At 50.0% G+C, this 20756-nt stretch overlaps 2 protein-coding genes across 3 annotated transcripts in view; one reads left to right on the forward strand and one right to left on the reverse strand.

The window, feature by feature from the left end:
* Positions 1 to 4545, forward strand: part of TVP23A (trans-golgi network vesicle protein 23 homolog A) — a 31024-nt gene extending 26479 nt beyond the window's left edge. The window contains exon 9 of one of the 2 annotated variants that reach the window (XM_066382627.1): positions 4522 to 4545. The gene's annotated coding sequence lies outside the window, so the exon portion shown is untranslated. Of the gene's footprint in view, positions 1 to 58; positions 189 to 4521 lie in introns of those variants that run through there. The other variant, XM_066382625.1, reaches the window with a different exon arrangement.
* Positions 145 to 20486, reverse strand: NUBP1 (NUBP iron-sulfur cluster assembly factor 1, cytosolic). The gene is made up of 11 exons (XM_066382624.1): positions 20438 to 20486; positions 20254 to 20358; positions 18083 to 18216; positions 10595 to 10663; positions 7026 to 7058; positions 6322 to 6412; positions 5139 to 5293; positions 3393 to 3503; positions 3019 to 3121; positions 1182 to 1265; positions 145 to 453 (listed from the first exon to the last, which is right to left on the reverse strand). The coding sequence occupies exons 1-11, from the start codon at positions 20454 to 20456 to the stop codon at positions 395 to 397; spliced, it is 963 nt and encodes a 320-aa protein (XP_066238721.1). The 5' UTR covers positions 20457 to 20486; the 3' UTR covers positions 145 to 394.
* Positions 20487 to 20756: the final 270 nt, after the last annotated feature.

Here is a 20756-nt window from a genome sequence, read left to right on the forward strand (position 1 = left end):
GTTTAGACCGTGACTGCGCTCTGCGCTGAAGCCACACACGCACCCGTTTCCTTTGCAGGCTTATCTGCAGATGCAGCAGCAACCAGAGTGACAGGTTCTGCAATCACACAGGCTTTCCGCCGAGAAGTCCACCACCAGCAGCTGTTGGTGTTTCAGCGACGCTGGCCTTGGCAAAGGCCTGAGCAGACTTTTTATTTTTCAAACGGCACGTTTGTCAAGAAGGCCCTGTATGTGTTCTGAAGGAAACTGTACAATTATTAGATAATTAAAGTGTCTCTGCAAAAGTGACTTCGCACCACACCAGAGTCCGGTCCCTCTCTGCCTGTGACCCCCACTTTGTGCCCGAGCTGGTCAGAACGTGAGCATGCTGCTCGCGCCCAGAAACGTCCCCGTCTCAGGAGCTGATGAGGCTCTCTTCTTTCGGCTGATGGAGACCACAAAACTCCTGGATTCCTGGAAAACAAGACGCAGGCAGAGCATCAGGACGGCTCCTCAGTGCCCTACGCAGCAGGGCCGGTCCGGGAGCGTCTAGACTGCGGTGGAATCCCCAGACGGCTAAATTCCCTAAAACGCCCCATTTCTGTTGATGCCCTGAATCTTCCAAGTGACACTCCCCATCTGTGGTTCTAAGGGCCAACTGGAGGCCTTTCCTTGATCCGTTCTGCAGATCAAGAAGCCCGGCAGGCTGTCAATCAACCTTGACACCATTTCAGTAGGCAGAGAGGCCAGTGCAAGCCTCGGCCCTCCACCCTCTGCTGACGCCTGTGCTGTGCACACGAGGCCTCGGAGCGCTGCCCGCCGGCGGAATCAGGCCTGCACGTGGGTGTGGTTCGGCTCATGAGGCTTTGTTTTTTGTTTTCTTAATTTTCTTTTTACAGCTTTACTGAGATATATTTCCTATGCCATAAAATTCAGCCTCACGGTGGTGTCTTTTATACTAGGACTTAGTTCACAGCATTGACGTCCTCAAAGACTTCTAGACTCCCGGCTTCCTGGGCTGAGGGAGACCCTCTCCAGGTCATCCCAGAGGCCACGATGCCTATGGTCCCAGCCGAGGCTGCACGGCAGTGACCATTTATGATCCTGAAGGGGATCTGCTCACACTCAGCCCGCGCTGCTCACTGCTGTCACTTTCTGGCTCTACAGCCATCTGGCCCCACAAGACTCACAGAAACACTTACTCTGAATTATACTTCTGTAGGCTAATGTGGCTGGTGAGTCCGGCGCGTCAGTCAAAAAAGACCGTCCTTCGTCACAACTCTTGCCTTAGAGAGATAAATGAAAGAAAATTAAATCCCTAAAGAAAACAAAGTGTCCATATGACCTTGGGGCTCTTCCTGTGCCTGTGACGTTAAGATCTTACACCTACCGCGTTTGCATGGAACAAAGCCAAGGGGAATGTCAGTGGTCTCGGACCTCACCTGCCTCTCCTCCATCCACCAGGGACCCTGGCTAGCATCTCACCATGACTGTGACCCTCACCTGGCCAGTGGTGTTCGGTGTGTGTGCCAACACATCATCAGTGTGGGGTATGGAGGGCCCAGGGCCCCACAAAGAAACTACATTTTAAAAAATTAGTGTTTTAAAATTTCTATTAATGTTAGAGAGAGAGACATAGAGACAGAAACATCAATTTGTTGTTCCACTCTGTGTACTTATTGGTTGATTCTTTTTTTTTTTTTTTATTACAGAGACAGAGAGAGAGTCAGAGAGAGGGATAGACAGGGACAGACAGACAGGAACGGAGAGATGAGAAGCATCAATCATTAGTTTTTCGTGGCACATTGCGACACCTTAGTTGTTCATTGATTGCTTTCTCATATGTGCCTTGACCGTGGGCCTTCAGCAGACCGAGTAACCCCTTGCTTGAGCCAGTAACCTTGGGTCCAAGCTGGTGAGATTTGCTCAAACCAGATGAGCCCGTGCTCTAGCTGGCGACCTCGGGGTCTCGAACCTGGGTCTCGAACCTGGATCCCAGTCCAATGCTCTATCCACTGCGCCACCGCCTGGTCAGGCTATTGGTTGATTCTTATATGTACCCTGACTGGGGATCAAGCCCACAACCCTGATTTATTGGGATGACATTCTAACCCACTGAGCTACCCAGCCAGGACATAATTAGTCCTTCTGAGTAAAATATAATGAATGCACATGGTAAAAAAAAGTATGGAATACAAACTGTTACACCCTGAAAGGTGAGTCTAGAGAGGCTACCAGTGTTTCAGATCATATGTGCACATACAGGTGGCGCATACATGCACATACACACCCATATACTTTTAAAAAAAGGAATGGGAGCACACAACACACATGCGCTGCCCACTGCCATTTTCATATGTAACTTCATCTTGGAGGTCATTCCACATCCATATTGATCCATCTGCTAATCTCTCACCAAACTGTCCACTCCTGTGGACATGCAGCTGGTCTCTAGGACCACACGCAAACCCCGTGTCCAGGTGAGCAGGACGCAGGGTGCCCGCCCCAGTGGCGTGCGTGTTTGCGCCTCCTCCACCTGCCCTGCCCAGTCCTGGGGGAGCCCCGTGCTCAGCTTCTCTGTCCCTGCTCCCCCGAGGCTGAGCACTGCTGGAGAGGGGGGGCAGGTCCCTGCTGAGGCCAGCTGTGGAGCGGTCATGCCCTGGACGCCCCTAACGCACTGCCCCATGCACAGGGAAGGGAAGGGCAGGAGCCCAGGGTGCGCGGGGATGCATAAGTGGAGCTACCTGGGGACGTGGGGCAGGCGCTAGGGAAGCCCCTGAGTTCACGGAGCAGGACTAGGCCTGGGAAGTACAGGTCCCAGAACGGTCTCCTCGGGGTCACTGTTCCTTTCCTGGGGCTTCCCTGCAGCGGCATCTCCCCGATCTCCACTCCACTCTTCCTGCCCCTCCTCCCTGAGGTCCACTGCTGCCTCGGCGACCTGCCCGCATGTTTCTCTCAGCTGGGGGTGGGCCCTGCGGCCAGTGCCCCCGTGCGTGAAGGCCTCACTCCGCCGTGGAATTGGGGCGCCCACTCACCCACCTATGTGCGGGTCCAGAGGCACTTTGCCCAGGAGGGGGATCTTCAGATCCTGGCACATGACCTCCGCACCCCCCGTCGTTGGCGGGAAGATCTGAGACTCTTTCTGTGAGGAGAATTAAATGGAGGAAGAATCATGACTTTGTTTCAGAATCCTAAGACTGGACCACGTCTTACAGGAACTTTTCAGAAATGTTTGTTTTGAATGTGGAAAACTACCCAGAAGAATTTCCGTTGAGTAAGCCGCAGAGGATTTTAGTTGTGATCCCAGTTCTGGGAACAGTGGGGAAAGCAGAACCAGTTTCACAGGAACCCGCCCATTCCTTCCCGCTGGTGACGGGGCAGCGGGGCCGCTGGACCATTGGGCGCACGCTCACCTTACACTGCGGGCAGACGAAGCCGCTCATGTTCTCCACCACCCCGATGATGGGCAGCTTCACCTTGTGACAGAAGCTGATTTCTTTCCGGACATCCTGGAGGGACACCTCCTGCCAGGGGTCAAAGACCAGTTGTTTCAAAGTCAAAGTACAAGAAAGAATGTTGGTGTGGTCGAGGGATGGCTGCAGTGCAGCGGATTGCCATTCTAAAGCTTCAGAGATGTGTGCCATGTGTTCAGTGAGCACTTATTTAGTGCTGACCATGTGCTAGAACCTGTCTGGGCGCTATTTCTTTCCCACAAAACCCCGAAAGGGTAAACCTAAATGGTCAACTATCAAACATACAATGAATCTACAGAAAAGTGACCTTTTAACCTATCTCAATGTCTACTTTCTTGTCAATATATTACGCCGAGCCAAAGTGCGCAGTTTTTTAGGTAAGGTGCCGGATGTGAAGGGCTCTGAGAAAGTGTGTCCCTAGCCTGCAGTCTCATTTCCAGAGTTCTATACAAAGGACACGTGCATGTGGAGCGTGCCCCACAGCTTCCCGGGAAGGGTCAGCACCTGCTCAGTCTGTCTCCGCTTCACCAACCCCAGGGGGACTCCATGTTTCCGTTCACAACAAATGTGGTGTAGGAGAAGCCATCTTTGTGACAACCAGATTTTTGTTGTTGTTTCTTAGTAGACTATTTTTAGAGCAGCTATGTTCACAGCAAAACTGAGTGTAAAGTACAAAGCCCCTGCCTCCCCTTCCACACATGGAAAACCTTCCCCACCATCGGCACCCCAAGTGGTCCATTCCAACTAGACTGTTTTCGTTGTAGGTTATTTCACTGGGACCCATTCTTGCTAGATGCCCCCAACATCTTTCCGCAGGGAGCCAGAATGATCTCACAGGAGTCCTGTCACACCGCTGACGGAGCATCGGGCGCGTGCCCGTGTGCCTGGCACCCGCGTTCCTCAGTGAACCACGTGGCCCACGAGGGAGGAGCAGTCTGCTGTACTGCCCGGGACCGGCCCAGGGCCTGCACGTAGCACACGCTCAGTGAGGGCCTGGCGGAGGATGTGGGGCCATGCTGACCGGCTCAGAGGCAGACTGCGCTAACTCCTCTTCATTGTGCTTTCTTAGGAGTAAAGGAGAACACTGTGAAGAGGACCACCTGCTGGTTTCTTGGGACCCCATAAGATCGACAGCAATAAAATAAAGCACAGCGCAGACCTGAATGCGTTTACTGCCCACCAGACGCTCAGTCTGGGTTCAGCACAGCCCTGTGGCAGAGGCTGCGTGCGGCTGGGACACAAGGAGCTGGCGAGGACCACAGAGGGGCCAGGACCACGGCAGCTTATCCAGAAACGCCCTCCTGCCCCCCAGGCTGGGTCTGTGGACAGCCAGGGAGGGCTCCTGAGCAAAGAGGCCCTGCACGCTGTGGGGGCCGATGCATGAGCGCGGCAAGGTGACGTGACCGTGAGGACAATCGGAATTACAACAGCACCAGTGGTCTTGCTGGCTTTGTTAGGGGAAACTGAAAAGGCAATTCTGAACCATCATTGGACCAAAAAACCCAACTGTAGAATGCTTATATGTCAACTGAAAATTCCCGGACCACAAATAAACACAGTTTCTGCAGCTACAAATCAGGGTCTGCCTGTTCCGAAGAGCCGCCTGGAGTCCAGGCTCTCACAGGCCCAGCAGGCGGAACCTTCCCGGGGGGCACGGTTAGGCCTGGACCTCCGGCACCTGCTCACCTGCGGGGTGGTGATTATCACCGCCCCATCAATGTGTGCCGCGGCCAGGTACTGCACGGCCGAGAGGTGCTCGTCCGACGTCCCGGGCGGGGTGTCCACGATGAGGTAGTCAACCTCGCCCCAGTCCACGTCGCGAAGGAACTGCTTGATCATGCCTGAGAGGAGGAACTTGCACTGAGGCCTGGTTTCTCTTCTCCCGTTACTATACACAGGGCCCTTTACAGAAACAGTTTGTGATCTTCACGTACATTGGTCTATACTCTGAACCAGTGGTATCTGGCAATGTCTGTTCTCATGACCAGGGAGGGGGCACTACTGGCCTCCAGCGCACAGAGGCCAGGGGGGCCCTGACACCATGCTGGAGAACACAGTCCACCCCTCTCCTAGCAAAGAATTATCCAGCCCAAAATGTCTTTAGTGCCAGGTTTGAGGAACCCTGCTCTAAATGACACTTTTGTATGGTCACCCTAAGCCTCAGTACCCATTCAACCTGGTATCAATTTCACCTCACACACATCTCTCTCTGACACAAAAAAGCCGCTACAAAACCACCACCATACAAATAATTTCAGGGTTATATAGGTTCTCAGGAGAAAAAGAACAGCCTATTATAGATATTAAAATGTGTAAGGTCCTGGCTGGTTGGCTCAGTGGTAGAGCATCGGCCCAGCATGTGGATGTCGCGGGGTTGATTCCCAGTCAGGACGCACAGGAGAAGTGACCATCTGCTCTCCACCCCTGCCCTCCATCTCTCTCCTCCTCTCCTCCTGAAGCCATGGCTCGATTAGAGCGAGCTGGCCCTGGGCGCTGAGGATGGCTTTGCGGCCTCCACCTCAGGTGATTAAAAAATGGCTCCAGTTCAACGGAGCAAGTGCCCCAGATGGGCAGAGCATCACCCCCTAGTGGGCTTGCCAGGTGGATCCTGGTTGGGGTGCATGCGGGGGTCTGTCTCTGCCTCCCTTCCTCTCACTAAAAAATTAAAAAAAAATGTATAAAACAAAAATTGGTATTTCTATCAGCAACTGGCTGCGCCGTGAAGAAGGAGGCGACCGGATGGTTGACAACACCGCCCTGCAGAGCCCGCAGGGTGGCCGCTGCTGCCCCAACGGCACGGGCACGGGGACACCCAGAGCGGCGCTGCGCTTGGGAGAACGTGACGAAAGGCGGAAAGCAGGTGGCAAACCATTTTTCTTCGGTCCTCTCCAGATAACAGCGTCATCGGGGCTGCTGAGTAAGAAGCCCACCGACATCACCGCCAGGTTGTCTTCCAGGAACTGCAGAGAATGAGGCAAGAAACATCTTACCTAAAGACACGACACAAGGACCTTCCCTGTGTCTTTTCTGGCTGGAAAAGCTATTCTGGGGACAGTATTACTGTGTCATCAATGACTGTGTTCACTCTTTGAATCCTCAAATCATTTCTGGGGGGAAAAAAGGTGAACCTATTGGGGGACTGGAAGAGGCCTTTGGACAGCCTTCAATTACATGCCAGTCAACGTGGCAGAAATACACGAGCATCGTGTCCTTAACTGGCTGCACCGGGCTGGCGAATGATGGCCCCTGGGCCAAATCTGGCCCATCACCTGTGTTTTGTGCATCGTTTTATTGGAATACAGCCATGGTCACTCATTTACATGCTACTCCTTTTGAGGTACAACGATGGCGAGTGTATGGCCCACAAGTGAAAAGATTTACTGTATGACCCTTTACAGAAACGGTTTGCCATTCCCTGGCCTTAAATACCACCCTGCGCCTAGAATAGTGCCTTGGTAAATACCTGCTGACTGACAAACAGGTTGGCCGAGGAAAGTGCTGCCAACTGATCACATACACTTTATGCACACGGGACCCAAAATTCACGACCTTGAAAATAAGGGGAAAACTCACCACTGGAGACCAGCCCGAGCCACTCTGGTGAACCTGTGTGAACATGGGCACCGAGATTCATTTGTAAATTCTGCACTGGTCACACTGCACAGATAAACTTTACGCAGTAATAAGACAGTTTTATATAATATAATTCATCTAAAACACTACTAAATTCTTAAGAGAGATGAACAGCTGGGGGAACGCTTGAAAAAGGCTGAGTCAATACCATTTTCCCACCAAATCGGGTTATTCTGAAACTCTGCTTAGACATCTAGTCAGGGAACCGAAGCTACTGGAGTTCCGATATAATCTGGGGTCTGAGGTAATTTCAAAGACATGGAAATTGGGTGCGGGGTTATTGAGAAATGCACGTAATCGGGAGCAGCGAGGTGGCCTGCAGAAGTCCGGCAGTGAAGAGAGTACCTTCACTGAGCCAGGGGATACAGTGCCTGCCCCCGGCGCCCGCCCCCACGTCAGCACTGGCCCACTGGCCCCGGGGGCAGGAACTGGAGGAGGGTCTCAGTGACAAGCTCACTGGAGCTACTTCCACATTCAGCCTCCTTCATGGCTGTTGGATAGCCAGGGTTCCACTTTGCATAGCTTCTATTGTGAAGTTAGAACTTAAGTAGCTTTCAATTACCTATCAATCAGAAATTAGAGCAACGCAGGAGCCAAAACAGAAAGTCTGGTTTTCTTAATGAAGCCTTACTTTTAAAAAAAAAAAAAAATTTTATTTATTCATTTGAGAGAGAGAGAGAAGGGGGGAGGAGCAGGAAGCATCAACTTCCATATGTGCCTTGACCAGGCAAGCCCTGGGTTTCGAACCGGTGCCCTCAGTGTTCCAGGTTGGTGCATTATCCTCTGTGCCACCACAGGTCAGGTTGAAGCCTTACTTTTTTTTTTTTTCTTAAGGTTTTTTTTTTAAAATTAATTAATTAATTTATTCATTATTAGAGAGGAGAAACAGAGAGGGAGAGATAGGAGAGAGAGACAGAGAGAGAGAAGGGGGGAGGAGCTGGAAGCATCAACTCCCATATGTGCCTTGACCAGGCAAGCCCAGGGTTTTTTTTTTTGTTTGTTTGTTTTTTTTTTATTTTTCTGAAGCTGGAAACAGGGAGAGACAGTCAGACAGACTCCCGCATGCGCCCGACCGGGATCCACCCGACACGCCCACCAGGGGCGATGCTCTGCCCACCAGGGGGCGACGCTCTGCCCATCCTGGGCGTCGCCATGTTGCGACCAGAGCCACTCTAGCGCCTGAGGCAGAGGCCACAGAGCCATCCCCAGCGCCCGGGCCATCTTTGCTCCAATGGAGCCTTGGCTGCGGGAGGGGAAGAGAGAGACAGAGAGGAAGGCGCGGCGGAGGGGTGGAGAAGCAAATGGGCGCTTCTCCTGTGTGCCCTGGCCGGGAATTGAACCCGGGTCCTCCGCACGCTAGGCCGACGCTCTACTGCTGAGCCAACCGGCCAGGGCCCAAGCCCAGGGTTTTGAACTGGCGATCTCAGCATTTCCAGGTAGACGCTTTATCCACTGCGCCACCACAGGTCAGGCTGAAGCCTTACTTTTTAAGAGACTGTAGCTCTACTGAGATATAATTCACATACTGTACAATTCACCTATTTAAAGAGTACAATTCAATGGTTTTCAGGATAGGCATGCAATCGTACATCCAACCAGCATTTTTGAAAATTTTCATTACTCCGACAACATACCCTGCAGCTCTGTCACCCCACATGTCCCTACAGAACTAGGGGACCATAGATCTACTCTCTCCCTATCATGAGCCTGTTTCAGACATTTCACAGAAATGCAATTATATAATATGTAGTCCTTTGTGTCAGGCTTTGAAATCTCTCTCTCTCTTTCTTTTTTAAAAACAAATCACTCATTCCTACTTATCCTTGCTCTTTAAGTTGCTGGTCTTAAGAGAGGGGTAAATGTGATGACCCAACAGTGTAGGAGAAGAAAATGGTGATTACCGTACTTCCCCATGTATAAGATGCACCCTTTTCCGAAAAATTTGGGGTCTAAAAACTGGGTGCGTCTTATACAGTGGTTGTACAAGTGAGGCATTTCAAATGCCATAAATGGAACTGAGGACGAGGCAATATATGAAGACAGTGATTCATCATCAAACACAGATGAGGACAAGCTAATGGACGGGTGTTTTGACCATGATGAGGAGTTGTATAAATTTTATGATGAATAAAACACGAGTTCAATAACTTTATGTAATACATTTTTTTTTCAAATTTCAGGCTGTAAAATTAAGGTGCATCTTATACATGGGAGGGTCTTATACATGGTGAAATACAGTATATTTTATCTCACCATTTAAAAAGTTCAATTTTTATAAAATACGTATGCACTGGTACAGTTAGTACATGCATTTAACTTATAAGTAAATAAGTGTACACCATACCGTGGCGGTGTGCTACAAGGCTAGTTTCTCAAGGGCATGTGGTCGCCGATGTCTGATCTGCTGCTTGACCGTAGCCCTGCACGGCCTCATACCCTTCCCTGAGAAGCAAACCTCGAGCCCTGGGCAGAGCCCATGGGGACCGGCCCTCTGTCTCTGGTTACTACTCTCCAGCCCCCACGCCCCCAGCCTGCACCTGCGCCATTGGCCAGTCTGTGGAGGGGAGGAAATGAAGCAAACCTCAAGCCCTGGCAGAGCCCATGGGGACCGGCCCTCTGTCTCTGGTTACTGCTCTCCAGCCCCCACGCCCCCCAGCCTGCGCCTGCGCCACTGGCCAGTCTGTGGAGGGGAGGAAATGAGGACTCTCTGCCTCAGGGCTCTTGCACTTGCTCCCTCAGCCAAGAGGGTGTTCCGGGCTTTCTGCAGCAGGTGCTCTGACCACCCCTCCCAAAGAGCCACTCCCCATGCCTACCTGCTCCACCGTGTCTGTCCCTTCCCCGGCTTTAGTTGCCTATTATCTATCACCTGCCCCCTCCCATGAGGCAGGGTCTTTAGCTGCCTCGCTCACCACTGTACCCCAGCACCCAGAATACCGCCAGCACTTCAGTAAAGAAAGAACCAACCTGACACCCCTGGAACGGCCTCGCCCTCCAGCCAGATTCATTGCACCCCCCACCCCCACCCCAGGGAACCCTTCCTGGGATGGCTTCCTGCCACTCGAAGGAGAGACCAGCACCTGCGGACTGCTGTGGCCCTGGCCCCGCCCCACCCGTTACTGGCCTGCTTCAGTCTCAGTTCCCCAGAGGTGACCACAGGGCAGAAACATTCCCTGGCTTCCAGCACACAAACCCCCCGCCGGCCTGGGTCTAGCTTTCCCAGTCAGAGCTGTTTCCGTGTCTTACTTCTGCATTTCACTTGCTGTTTCCCTTCTCCTCTGAGAAGGCACTGAAACCAACACTTCTTGAATGGTTTGGATGAACTTTATCTATAATCCCACCCCCTTCTGTACAGTTGTTAAAATAGACAGATGGATCAGCACCCGTTTACCTGGTTTCATCGCGTCCATGTGAACACGCACGGGCTCTGCGAACCCCTCGTGTAGGCGGATCAGTTCAGCGCTACAGTTTGCCATAAAACACTTTCCTGCATTTTGTAAGGCAGCTCTTACCTGTTCTCCTTCCAATCCCATTATTTTGGGAATCGACGGCCCGCATATATCGATGTCCAGGAGAGCTACCTGGGGAACAAGAAGAGACCAAAGCAATCACGTAACTGAACACACAATCTGGCACAGACAGATGGGAGGGAACGGGTGGGGAGAAAAAGAAAAAAGCTGGGTCAGACGCAGACCAAGCAGAATCTCATGAGGAAGAGTTGTAACATTTATCTTCCTAATCACGAAAACACAGTCCAAGACTCCCAAAGAGAACTTGGCAAAGTACGCCAACACTAACTCCCGCTCTCCCCGCCCTCGACCTGGCTCCGGGCGATCCTGTGGACAGGGGTGTCAGGTCACCTGGACATTCAGGTCTCCGCACTGTTTATCTGGCCCTTACCACGAGCCTGGGGGATGGGCATCATTATCTCTGCTATACAGAGGAGGAAACTGAGGTTCAGAGGGGCCCCGTGACCTGCTCAGTGAGCAAAAAAGCAGAGGTGGGACATAAATCGAGGTCTCCGACTCCAACGCCAAGGCTCTTTCCACGACTCCACGGGGCTAGGCGAGGAGCCGAGCTCTGACCAAACCCCGTTTTTGTTCCTGTGATCCTGGGAGTTAGTGATAGCTTCGTCTCAGCTTCCAGAAAAGAAACTGAAAATAAGAAGGGAATCTAGGGACAAGTGCAGCCTCGGATGACTTCTTCCACCCCAAACACCCTGCTTTCCCCGTGTGACAAACAAGGTCTGAAACGGCCTTCAGGAACTCTCGGAAAAGCCAGCTAGTATTCATCTTGAAAGCTCTGATGTCTTCAGTGCAAAGTGCAGCATCTCTGGGTAACTTTTTAACTTGCCCCAAATTCGCTTCTTGCTTCCCTCTTCAAGCCTGGCAGCAAACCCCAACCTCCTACTTCCTCACAGGCTCTCAGACCCTGGTCAGGAAAACTCTTCACGCATTGGATCAGTCGTTTACCTCCCGCGCCCTCTGCTGGACTACGCGAGGAGTGCAACAGAATGACGACCTGACTGCCTGACTCCCTCGGCCAGATGCGTGTTAACGACCCACGAACATTGTACATCACAACCTCATGATTTAGGAAATCATAATAACCTGACTGGTGCTGGCGCAGTGGAAAGAGCATTGCCCTGGGACGCTAAGTCTCAGGTTTAAAACTCTGAGGTCGCTGGCATGAGTGAGGGTTCACCAGCCTGAGTGCAGGGTCGCCGGCTTGAGTGTGGGATCATTGTCGTGATCCCAAGGTCACTGTCTTCAGCAAGGGGTCACTCAGTCTGCTGTAGCCCCCCGGTCAAGGCACATATAAGAAAGCAATCAATGAACAACTAAGGTGCCACAACTATGAGTTGATGCTTCTCATCTCTCCCTTCCTGCATCTCTCTCAGAAAGAAAAAAAAAAAAGAAAAAAGAAATCACACCATGACAACCCTAATAGACTTTCACCAGTACTCTGGTTTCTTGCCCGTTCTCCACGTGTTTTGGAACAATTTAGTCAGTTTCCTTTTGAGGCATTAAACTCCCCACAACCACGGGAGTGAACCGTGAGTGAAATGCTGTAAGGAGGCGAGAAACTGCTTACACACTCCTGTGGCGGTGCCCGAACGCTGTGACCCACTCCTGCTGTCCAGCTCTCCAGACTGGCCCTGTGTCCTGTCCCCTCCCAACTCCTTGTGGATCCTCTCACTATCCCCAGCCTCCACCCAATTAGTTCACTTTCTGCTCAAGTTAAGCCAGAGAACCCCAGCTGAGAGAAATGTGCCTGCAGCCTCCCCTTACGGGGCCTCTGTGGAAGGTGCTGGAAGCCTGAGGGGAAGAGGGAGCCCTGCGATCTCCCACAGTGTGGGGGGTGCCGCAGTGCTGTCGGGACCCGAACTTCCCTTGAGGAAGAGGCCGTGGGACGTGGGGCCTACTTTTCACTCCTGGCACTCAGGCCGCCACCTCGCCCAGCCGCGCCCGCCTGAGCCCCTCAGCTGGGAAACCGGTGTTTCGGGGGCAGGCAGGGCCCTTCCAGCCTTAACCCATGGGCCCCGGAGACGGGCCTAACAACCCTGCAGTCCTGAAGCACCTGGCATGGACTTTCAATAACGGAGCTCATCTTTTAGATCAGTGGTCCCCAACCCCGGGCCGGTACAGGCCCGTGGGCCATTTGGTACCGGTCCGCAGATAAAGAATAAATAACTTACATTATTTCCATTTTATTTATATTTAAGTCTGAATGATGTTTTATTTTTAAAAAATGACCAGATTCCCTCTGTTACATCCGTCTAAGACTCACTCTTGATGCTTGTCTCGGTCACGTGATACATTTATCCGTCCCACCCTAAAGGCCAGTCCGTGAAAATATTTTCTGACATTAAACCGGTCCGTGGCCCAAAAAAGGTTGGGGACCACTGTTTCAGATCACAAGGCAAGTGAGCATGTGTGGAAGCTGGTGACTTGTGGTGAAAGTCTGGCATGTGATTCTTTGATGTTAAAGGTTAGGCTCCTCCGCCTCCCTTCACCACAACTCCCATTTCCTGGCTTGCCTGTGATGAGTCAGGCGTGTTTCCCAATCCTGCAGCCTCTAATTCAACGCCTTTTGCAAACGAGTTGTTGGATACCCTCCTGCCTTGAGCGCTGACACGACAGCCTTACCCAGACTTAGAGAAGGCACGGGATGCTTCCCACCATCCTGACGAGTTCAGGGCAGGGAGGAATGGGCGTGACTGGACCGTCACCTACAAGACCCTGAGCCGCCGCTGCGCACCTTTTGAGACAGTGATGTTTTCAGTGACAAGGGGGTCTGCTGGGGAAAGTACATTTTTCTGAGTGCTGATGTTTTTTTAAAGGACCGCTACATAAAGAAATTCAGCTTATCTAGCCTGACCTGTGGTGGCACAGCAGATCAAGTGTCGACCTGGAACGCTGATGTTGCCGGTTTGAAACTCCAGGCTTGCTGGGTCAAGACACGTGCAAAATGCAACTACAAGTTGATGCTTTCTGCTCCTCCCCCACCCCCTGCCTTTCCTTCTCTCTAAAATCAATAGATACAACCTTAAAAAGAAATAATAAAGAAATTCAGGATATCTAGCCATATTCCCATACCAGATGGTGTGTTTCCTTCAGTACATAGCAAAGTCCAGATGTGGGTGCAGTGTGGGGACTACTGAACATAATTATAGGGAAGCGCGATCGCATGTAAACAGCTGTTGATTCACAAGTGGTTACATGCATCCGGCCTAGTGAAAGCCCCTCTCCAGAGAGCTGCAAAGAATATGCCCAACAGTTTCTAAATGCAACGATTATTCTGGGTCATGTGGACAATCTGAGAAAACTGATTTCTTGGCTAGCCAACTGGCTGATACAAACTTGACCCTCAAATGGCCAGAGATTGTTGACTGACAGTAGAACAAACCGACAAGTCTATGAACCTGCTCAGCACCGCACTTGTAGGCTACAAACTCATTATCACTGAAGCACAGATGTCGTCTCTCCTCCATGTTTCAGGTAGTGGAATAAAGTGATAATAATGATTGCTATCAAGGGCTGTTACTGAGCATTCACTACATGCCAGGTGTTGTGTTCTGTGCTTTACATTTACATGCATCATCTCCCTCAGCCCGAGCCCACTTTACAGGCGAGACAACTGAGGCAGAGAGAGCCTGGCAACCTACCACGGTCACAGTATGGTGTGGGCGGGGCTGGGATGTGACCTGGGTAGTGTGACTCCAGAGTCTGTATTCTTGGCCACCGCCCTAGACAGCACTTCACATGCTCAACTAGAGTGGACTCCTCTCTTCTCCAAAAGTCTGGAGGTCTGCTTCTGTCTCCCCAAGCTTGCCCTCATTTGTTCCTTGTCGTTTGCTCCAGCCACTGCCCTAGTTTGGACCCTTGGGGCATGCCACGGAGACATGAGCAACACCCTGGCTGGCTTCCCATCACCGTCTAACAATACTCAACCACACACTGGTGGTCACGGCGGTGCTCCTGATGCACCTGTCTGGCTCTGCCTCATCCTTGGCTCCCTTCCCTGGAGCAGCGCCCCTGTCGGCCTGTCCCCCCAGGACTGCCCTGGCGGACCCACCTCTGTGCCTTTGCCTCCCCCTCTCATCAGTCCCCATCACAGTCCAGATGCTGCCTTCTCCAAGCCCAGGGGTCCCCCCAGTAGAAGCTCCCTTTCCTTAAATCCCTAGAGCACATTTTGGATGGCAGATAATAGATTCTAGAGAAGCTCACGTTAGCCACGTAGGCCAGTGACAGCAGCTCCTTGTGTTATAAAATGGTGGGAACAGAAATGAGGGAGAAGGTGGAATTCAGAGCCCTAGTGAGTGACAGGAACACCGAGCTCTACAGGTCACCTAGTCCAGCTACTTCACTGCCCCAGAAAGCTGTGGCCTGCCCCAGGTCTCAGTCCGCCCGTTCTTCCCCAGCCGGCACTGGTGCTTCTGGCGTTACAAACCAAACCAGGGCCAGCAAACCGGGGGCCAAATCTATTCTGCCGCCTTTTATCATACAGTCCACAGGTTAAAAACGGTAATTACATCTTTTTAGAGGGACAATAAAAAAAAAGAATACTTTTATGTCATGATATAAAAATTATATAAAATTCAAATTTCAGTAACAATAAAGTTTTATTAGAACACTGCCATGCTCATGGGTTACAGATTGCCTATGGCTGCCTTCATGTGTAAGGGCAGAACTGAACAGCTGCTACAGAAACCATATGGATTGCAAAGCCTAAAATATCTATCAGATAAACATATTTATATGTTTATATTCCACAGAAGTAGATATTCCACAGAGGCCCCAGTAAGGATGGAGGCTGCAGGCACATTTCTCTCAGCTGGGGTTCTCTGGCTTAACTTGAGCAGAAAGTGAACTAATTGGGTGGATGTTGGGGATAGTGAGAGGATCCACAGGGAGCTGGGAGGGGACAGGACACAGGGCCAGTCTGGAGAGCTGGACAGGAGTGTGTCAGAGGCTCTTCAAATAAAATGTTTGCCAATCCCTGAAGCAAACTCTAATTCTGTAATCCAATGATTTTAAAAATGTATTTCTGGAGTTCTTGGATACTGGGGAGGTGTGTGTCAGGGGCCTCAGGGTGAGGTGTGTGTGTGTGTGAGTGTGTGAGTGTGTGAGTGTGTGTGTGTGTGTGTGTGTGTGTGTGTGTGTGTATTGAGGGCATATCAGAATGGTGGCCTTGATCCCTCCTGCCCACTGTAGCTGGTTTTGTTGTTGTTTTTTGTGTGTGGAGGAAATGAGGTCTTTACCATATTAAGATCTTGGGGTGCTAGGGCACACTGAGGTAGAATGGTTTATTGCACACAGGTAGAAAGTACTGAACTATATCCAGTTTTCAGAGTTTTAAGGTCTACTGGGCAGTATGTAGCAGTTTTGAAATTTTAATATTGAATGTCCCTCTATAGTCCCTTCTAGCACTATCTTACTTTTTTAAAAGTCAAACGAAAGTAAAGGGCCAGCTGTCAATGAGGAAGAAAGGAAACTTGAAGCGAAAGTGGTAGCCCTCATAGATGGAAATAACTTTCAGTATTCAAAAGAGTAGAAAAGTAATTTTCAGAAATAAAACAGTGCATGAAAGAGGCACACACAAAGTCTACAGGAGGACTGAAATGGTAGGAAATGGCTTTTAACACAAACTAAACAAAATTGTTCCTATGTGACGCAGAATTTAGTGACGTATGTTACTTCTGCAGGCCTCAAAAAGGGCTCTGATGGAGAAAAGAGCATTGAGTGGACAACTAAAATAGAGAGAGTAGCCAGCCCTCTAACCCAGAGCACACACAGCACCAACACACGAGTCCCCAGCGAGGTCTCTCACCTCAGGGTCAACAAATTGAGCCGTTGGGTTCTAAGAGACACTCGTACCACTCTAGCAGTTCTGATTTGCATTGGTTTCTTTTACTGAAATTTTTAGCAAAATTTCATTCTGGAAACAATAAAGTGGAATGTGTTAAAAAAAAACCCGAAAACCGAAAACCACAACAATCATGGTTTTATTAGTTATAAAACAATAAAGTAAATATTGGGATCCTTTTCTAAAGTCAATGAAAAAGTACCATGAGTCCCAATGAGTAGCCTGATGTATTTTAAAAATTATGGGTACTGCAGCCTGACCTGTGGTGGCGCAGTGGATAAAGCGTCAACCTGGAAACACTGAGGTTGCCGGTTCAAAACCCTGGGCTTGCCTGGTCAAGGCACATATGGGAGTTGATGCTTCCTTCTCTCTCTCTCTCTCTCTCTCTCTCTCTCTCTCTCTCTCTCTCCTCTCTATAATGAATAAATAAAATCTTTAAAAAAAAATAAAAAAAAAGACTAATGATTGATGCTTCTCATCTCTCTCGGTTCCTGTCTGTCCCTATTTATCCCTCTCTCTGTCTCTGTAAAAAAAAAAAAAAAAAAAAAAAAAAAATTATGGGTACTGCAAATTTCCATTTGACCTTTTGGTAAAAGTAGTTTTTTCTTCCTTGCTCTACCATACCTCTTACTAAGGCTGAAGTCCAGAGAGCTGCACTGGGTAGCTGGGAGTTTTCTGTGTACCTGGGCATAAGTTAGTGGACTAATACAGCGGTCAGAAAATACTGTTTCAAGGGCCAAATAGAAAATATTTTAGACTTTGTGGGAAAAATTAAGGAAAACATATAGGCAGTTATGTAACAATTTAAAAGCAACCATTTAAAAAAAACCACCAAAATAACAAAATAATAAAAAAATCAGAATAAAAGCAGCCATTTATAAAAGTAAAAATCATTCTTAGCTTATAGGTCATATAAAGACAAGCAATGGGCTGAGTTTGCTCATGAGGTATAGTTTGTAGACCTCTGGCCTTGAAAATGGCAGAAAGGGGCTAATAGAAGTCTGAACTTAATATAATAAATAATCAGCATGCCAACAGAAATGTACACCTGCTTTCTCTGTCTCTGACACCCCCCACAAAATATATATATTTTGTGGGGGGTGTCAGAGACAGAGAAAGACAGGAATAGATAGACAGGAAGGGAGAGAGATGAGAAGCATCAGTTCTTCATGCGGCTCCTTAGTTGTTCAATGATTGCTTTCTCATATGTGCCTTGATGGGGGGGGGGGGGGCTACAGCAGAGCGAGTGACCCCTTGCTCAAGCCGGTGACCTTGGGCTCAAGTCAGAGACCTTGGGCTTCAAGCCAGCAACCATGGGGTCATGTCTATGATCCCACGTTCAAGGCACTCAAGCTGGTCAGCTCAAGCCAGTGACTTTGGGTTTCGAACCTGGGTCCTCTGCGTCACAGTCCAATGCTCTATCCACTGTGCCACCGCCTGGTCAGGCCACCTGCTATCCGTTTTTAAAACTAGAGCACCCAGTGAAATATTTCCTTTCACTGCTTGACTGCTACGTGTTTCCTCCTTCTTTCTGCAGGGATCTAAATTCAAAGAGGTCCATTCAAACTAAGTCTCTACAAGCCATCAAGAACCCTCAGACAGGAGCCTCTCCGTTTTTCCCTGGGTCCCACCTGCGTGTTTTCATCCTCCGCCAGGGCGTGAGCAAGGTGGGCGCTGAACGTGCTCTTCCCAACACCGCCTTTCCCAGACAATACCAGGATTTTGTGTTTCACGGTCTTCATTTTCTCTTCGATTTCCTCTATGGCTGCAAAGAAAGCAAGTCAGGTGATGACATCCTCCAACTCAATCCTGCATGTCACTCTTCCAGTGGGCTAGAAGGAGCTAAGTCCTCGGGGCTGTTTCAAGGGACAGTGAAAGACCACCTAGTCAATGGTAGTAGCAAGTGCAACAAAGAAAATAAGGCTACTATCATATCTGTCATTTTCTTACTTATTGGTTTGTCATCCCTTACTAGAATATAAGCTGCACAAGGGTGGGACTTTGTCCTGAAGTGCTCACCACTTTATTCCTGGCTCCAAAACAGAGCTTTGAATATAGTCATATACCACTTAATAACAGGGATATAGTCTGAGAAATGTGTCATTAGGCAATTTCGTCCTGCAAACATCATAGCACTTACACAGACCTAGACGGTAGAGCCTATTATACACCTAGGCTCTAAGAAATAGCCTATTGCTCCTAGGTTACAAGCCTATACAGCATGTTACTGTATTAAACAACAGGAGATTAAATCAAGCACAAGAGAAATGATGTAATCAAAAGATAACCGTGAGATGTAGGAGGCAGTTGTCAGTGTAATAGCATACTGTTTTACGGCAAACTTGTTTTTACTAAGTAGAAAGAGTACATTCTAAAATAATGATAAGCATAATATACAGTAGTAAATACATAGACCAGTAATATAGCCCTTTATTATCATTGTCAAGTATTATGTACTGTACATAATTACACATGCTATATTTTTATGCAGCTGGCAGTGCATAGGTTTGTTTACACCACAAACATATGAGGAACGTTTTGCACTGTAAAGTCAGGACAACCACGTCACTAGGCGACAGGAACTTTTCAGCTCCCTTATAACCTCACGGGACTCCGGTCCTATATGCAGTCCATCGTGCATGACTGTAGTAATGATTTCCAACCTGGGGGCACAGTCTACCAGGGGACATGTGGCAATATCTGGAAACATTTTTAGTTGTCACAAGGAAGGGGTGCTCCTGGAACATAGTGGCTAGAGGCCGGGGATACTGCTGGACGCCGGGCAATGCTCAGCATGGGCTCCACAACAGACTTGTCCAGCACCAAATATCAGCCGTGCCCTGGCTGAGAAACAGCAGGCATCTGACAAGTACCTGCCACTGATGGCTTTGGTGCTCTCACTATTTCACCTTATTTCAAAATTTTCAAACAACACCGTGAGGGAACTTTTTCTCCCGGTGACTGATGAGAAAACAGAGACTCTGAAGGCTTAAGGCTCTTGCTCAAAGGTCAATACTGTTCGTGGGACCCAGGAATCAAACCCAAGTCTCTCTGTGAACTCCTTCAAAATTCTTCTCCCAACCTGCTGCTTTTAAAGTTCTTTTTAGTAGGTTCCCGGAGCCCTCCTCACCCTCTAATTTGACCCTCACAGTACTTATTATCATTGCTGGGAAGACTTATGGGCTTGATCACTTGTTTATTGCGGGTCTCCCCTACTGTACTAGCATCCACTAGCGCAGTGACCCCTCCTTTTCACAGCTATATCCCTAGCTCAGAGCATATATTTCTGTGGGATGAGTGGAAGAATCGCTTCTCAAAAGGGAGAAAATTATTATGTCCAAAGAAAGCCAGCTGACGGAGCCAGGATTTAAGCCGAAACTCCCTGACTTCCAAGTTTATACCCTATTCCCTCTGCTACTGGCTTCCTCCAGACCAGTCAGTGACTGTCACTCAAACCTCCGGCCGCCCCCTCTACCCATCGGACTTTCTTCCACGCGCCGCTCCTTTTAAGACCCCTTTTGAATGCACGCCAGTCACTGATTCTTAGGCGCCATCGCCATCCTGCCACTTACATTGTTCCTTGCATTTTCCAGGCCTGTCCCTCGGGCCCCGCCCCTGTCACTCATTCCCCAAGTCCCGCCCTTCACCCGGCCGACTTCTCCACGCCCCGCCTCCTCCTAGTCCTGCACCTGTCACTCATCCTTCACGTCTGGTACACTGCGACCGCGCAGTTTTCCCACAAGCCCCACCTCTTCCGGGCCCGTGTCTTTCACTTCCCGTTCAGGCCTCGCCCATTCCTCACCTGGGTCGGGAGCAGCGCCGGCTCCTGAAGCGCACAGCCGTTGGTTGGGGCACCCTTGACATGCTGCCCCTTGGCCCGCCTGGGCGCTGCCGGTTCCGGGACAGTCTGCGTAGAGACAAAATCACAGTAGTTTCTCTCCCTTCAGCTCCACCACTCACACCTCCACACCCCCTCGCGCTCTTACCGTGCGGCGTCTCCTCCATATTGCCGCCTTCGTAGCCGGAACCTATGCCGTCACCGGAATTCCCCTTTGCGTATTTCCGCCTCGTGGCACCGAATCTGACCCTGAAACCGCGCTAAGTAAGTCTCGGACAGACAGAGCTCTGCGCATGCGCGAACCTTGTGTCTGGAACACCGTATCAGGGACCTCTGTGCCATTTGATATTGGAAGAATTTAACGATGTAAAATTATTAGCCAGTATACACTTTACACTCAGTTGTCCCAAATAAGACCCCCCCCCCCCCGGCCCATTGGCGCACACACCCCTATACTGGATCCAGTC

The sequence above is a fragment of the Saccopteryx leptura genome, chromosome 4 (assembly GCF_036850995.1).
Source record: "Saccopteryx leptura isolate mSacLep1 chromosome 4, mSacLep1_pri_phased_curated, whole genome shotgun sequence".
In the NCBI taxonomy this organism is placed as follows: Eukaryota; Metazoa; Chordata; class Mammalia; order Chiroptera; family Emballonuridae; genus Saccopteryx; species Saccopteryx leptura.

Excerpts from the sequence above, each read along its gene's own strand:
- NUBP1 (XM_066382624.1), bottom strand. Across the intron at positions 6,413-7,025 it reads GCTCGGGCTGGTCTCCAGTG|TTCCTGGAAGACAACCTGGC; the intron begins GTGAGTTTTCCC and ends CATTCTCTGCAG. Across the intron at positions 5,294-6,321 it reads GAGAGGACCGAAGAAAAATG|GCATGATCAAGCAGTTCCTT; the intron begins GTTTGCCACCTG and ends TCCTCCTCTCAG.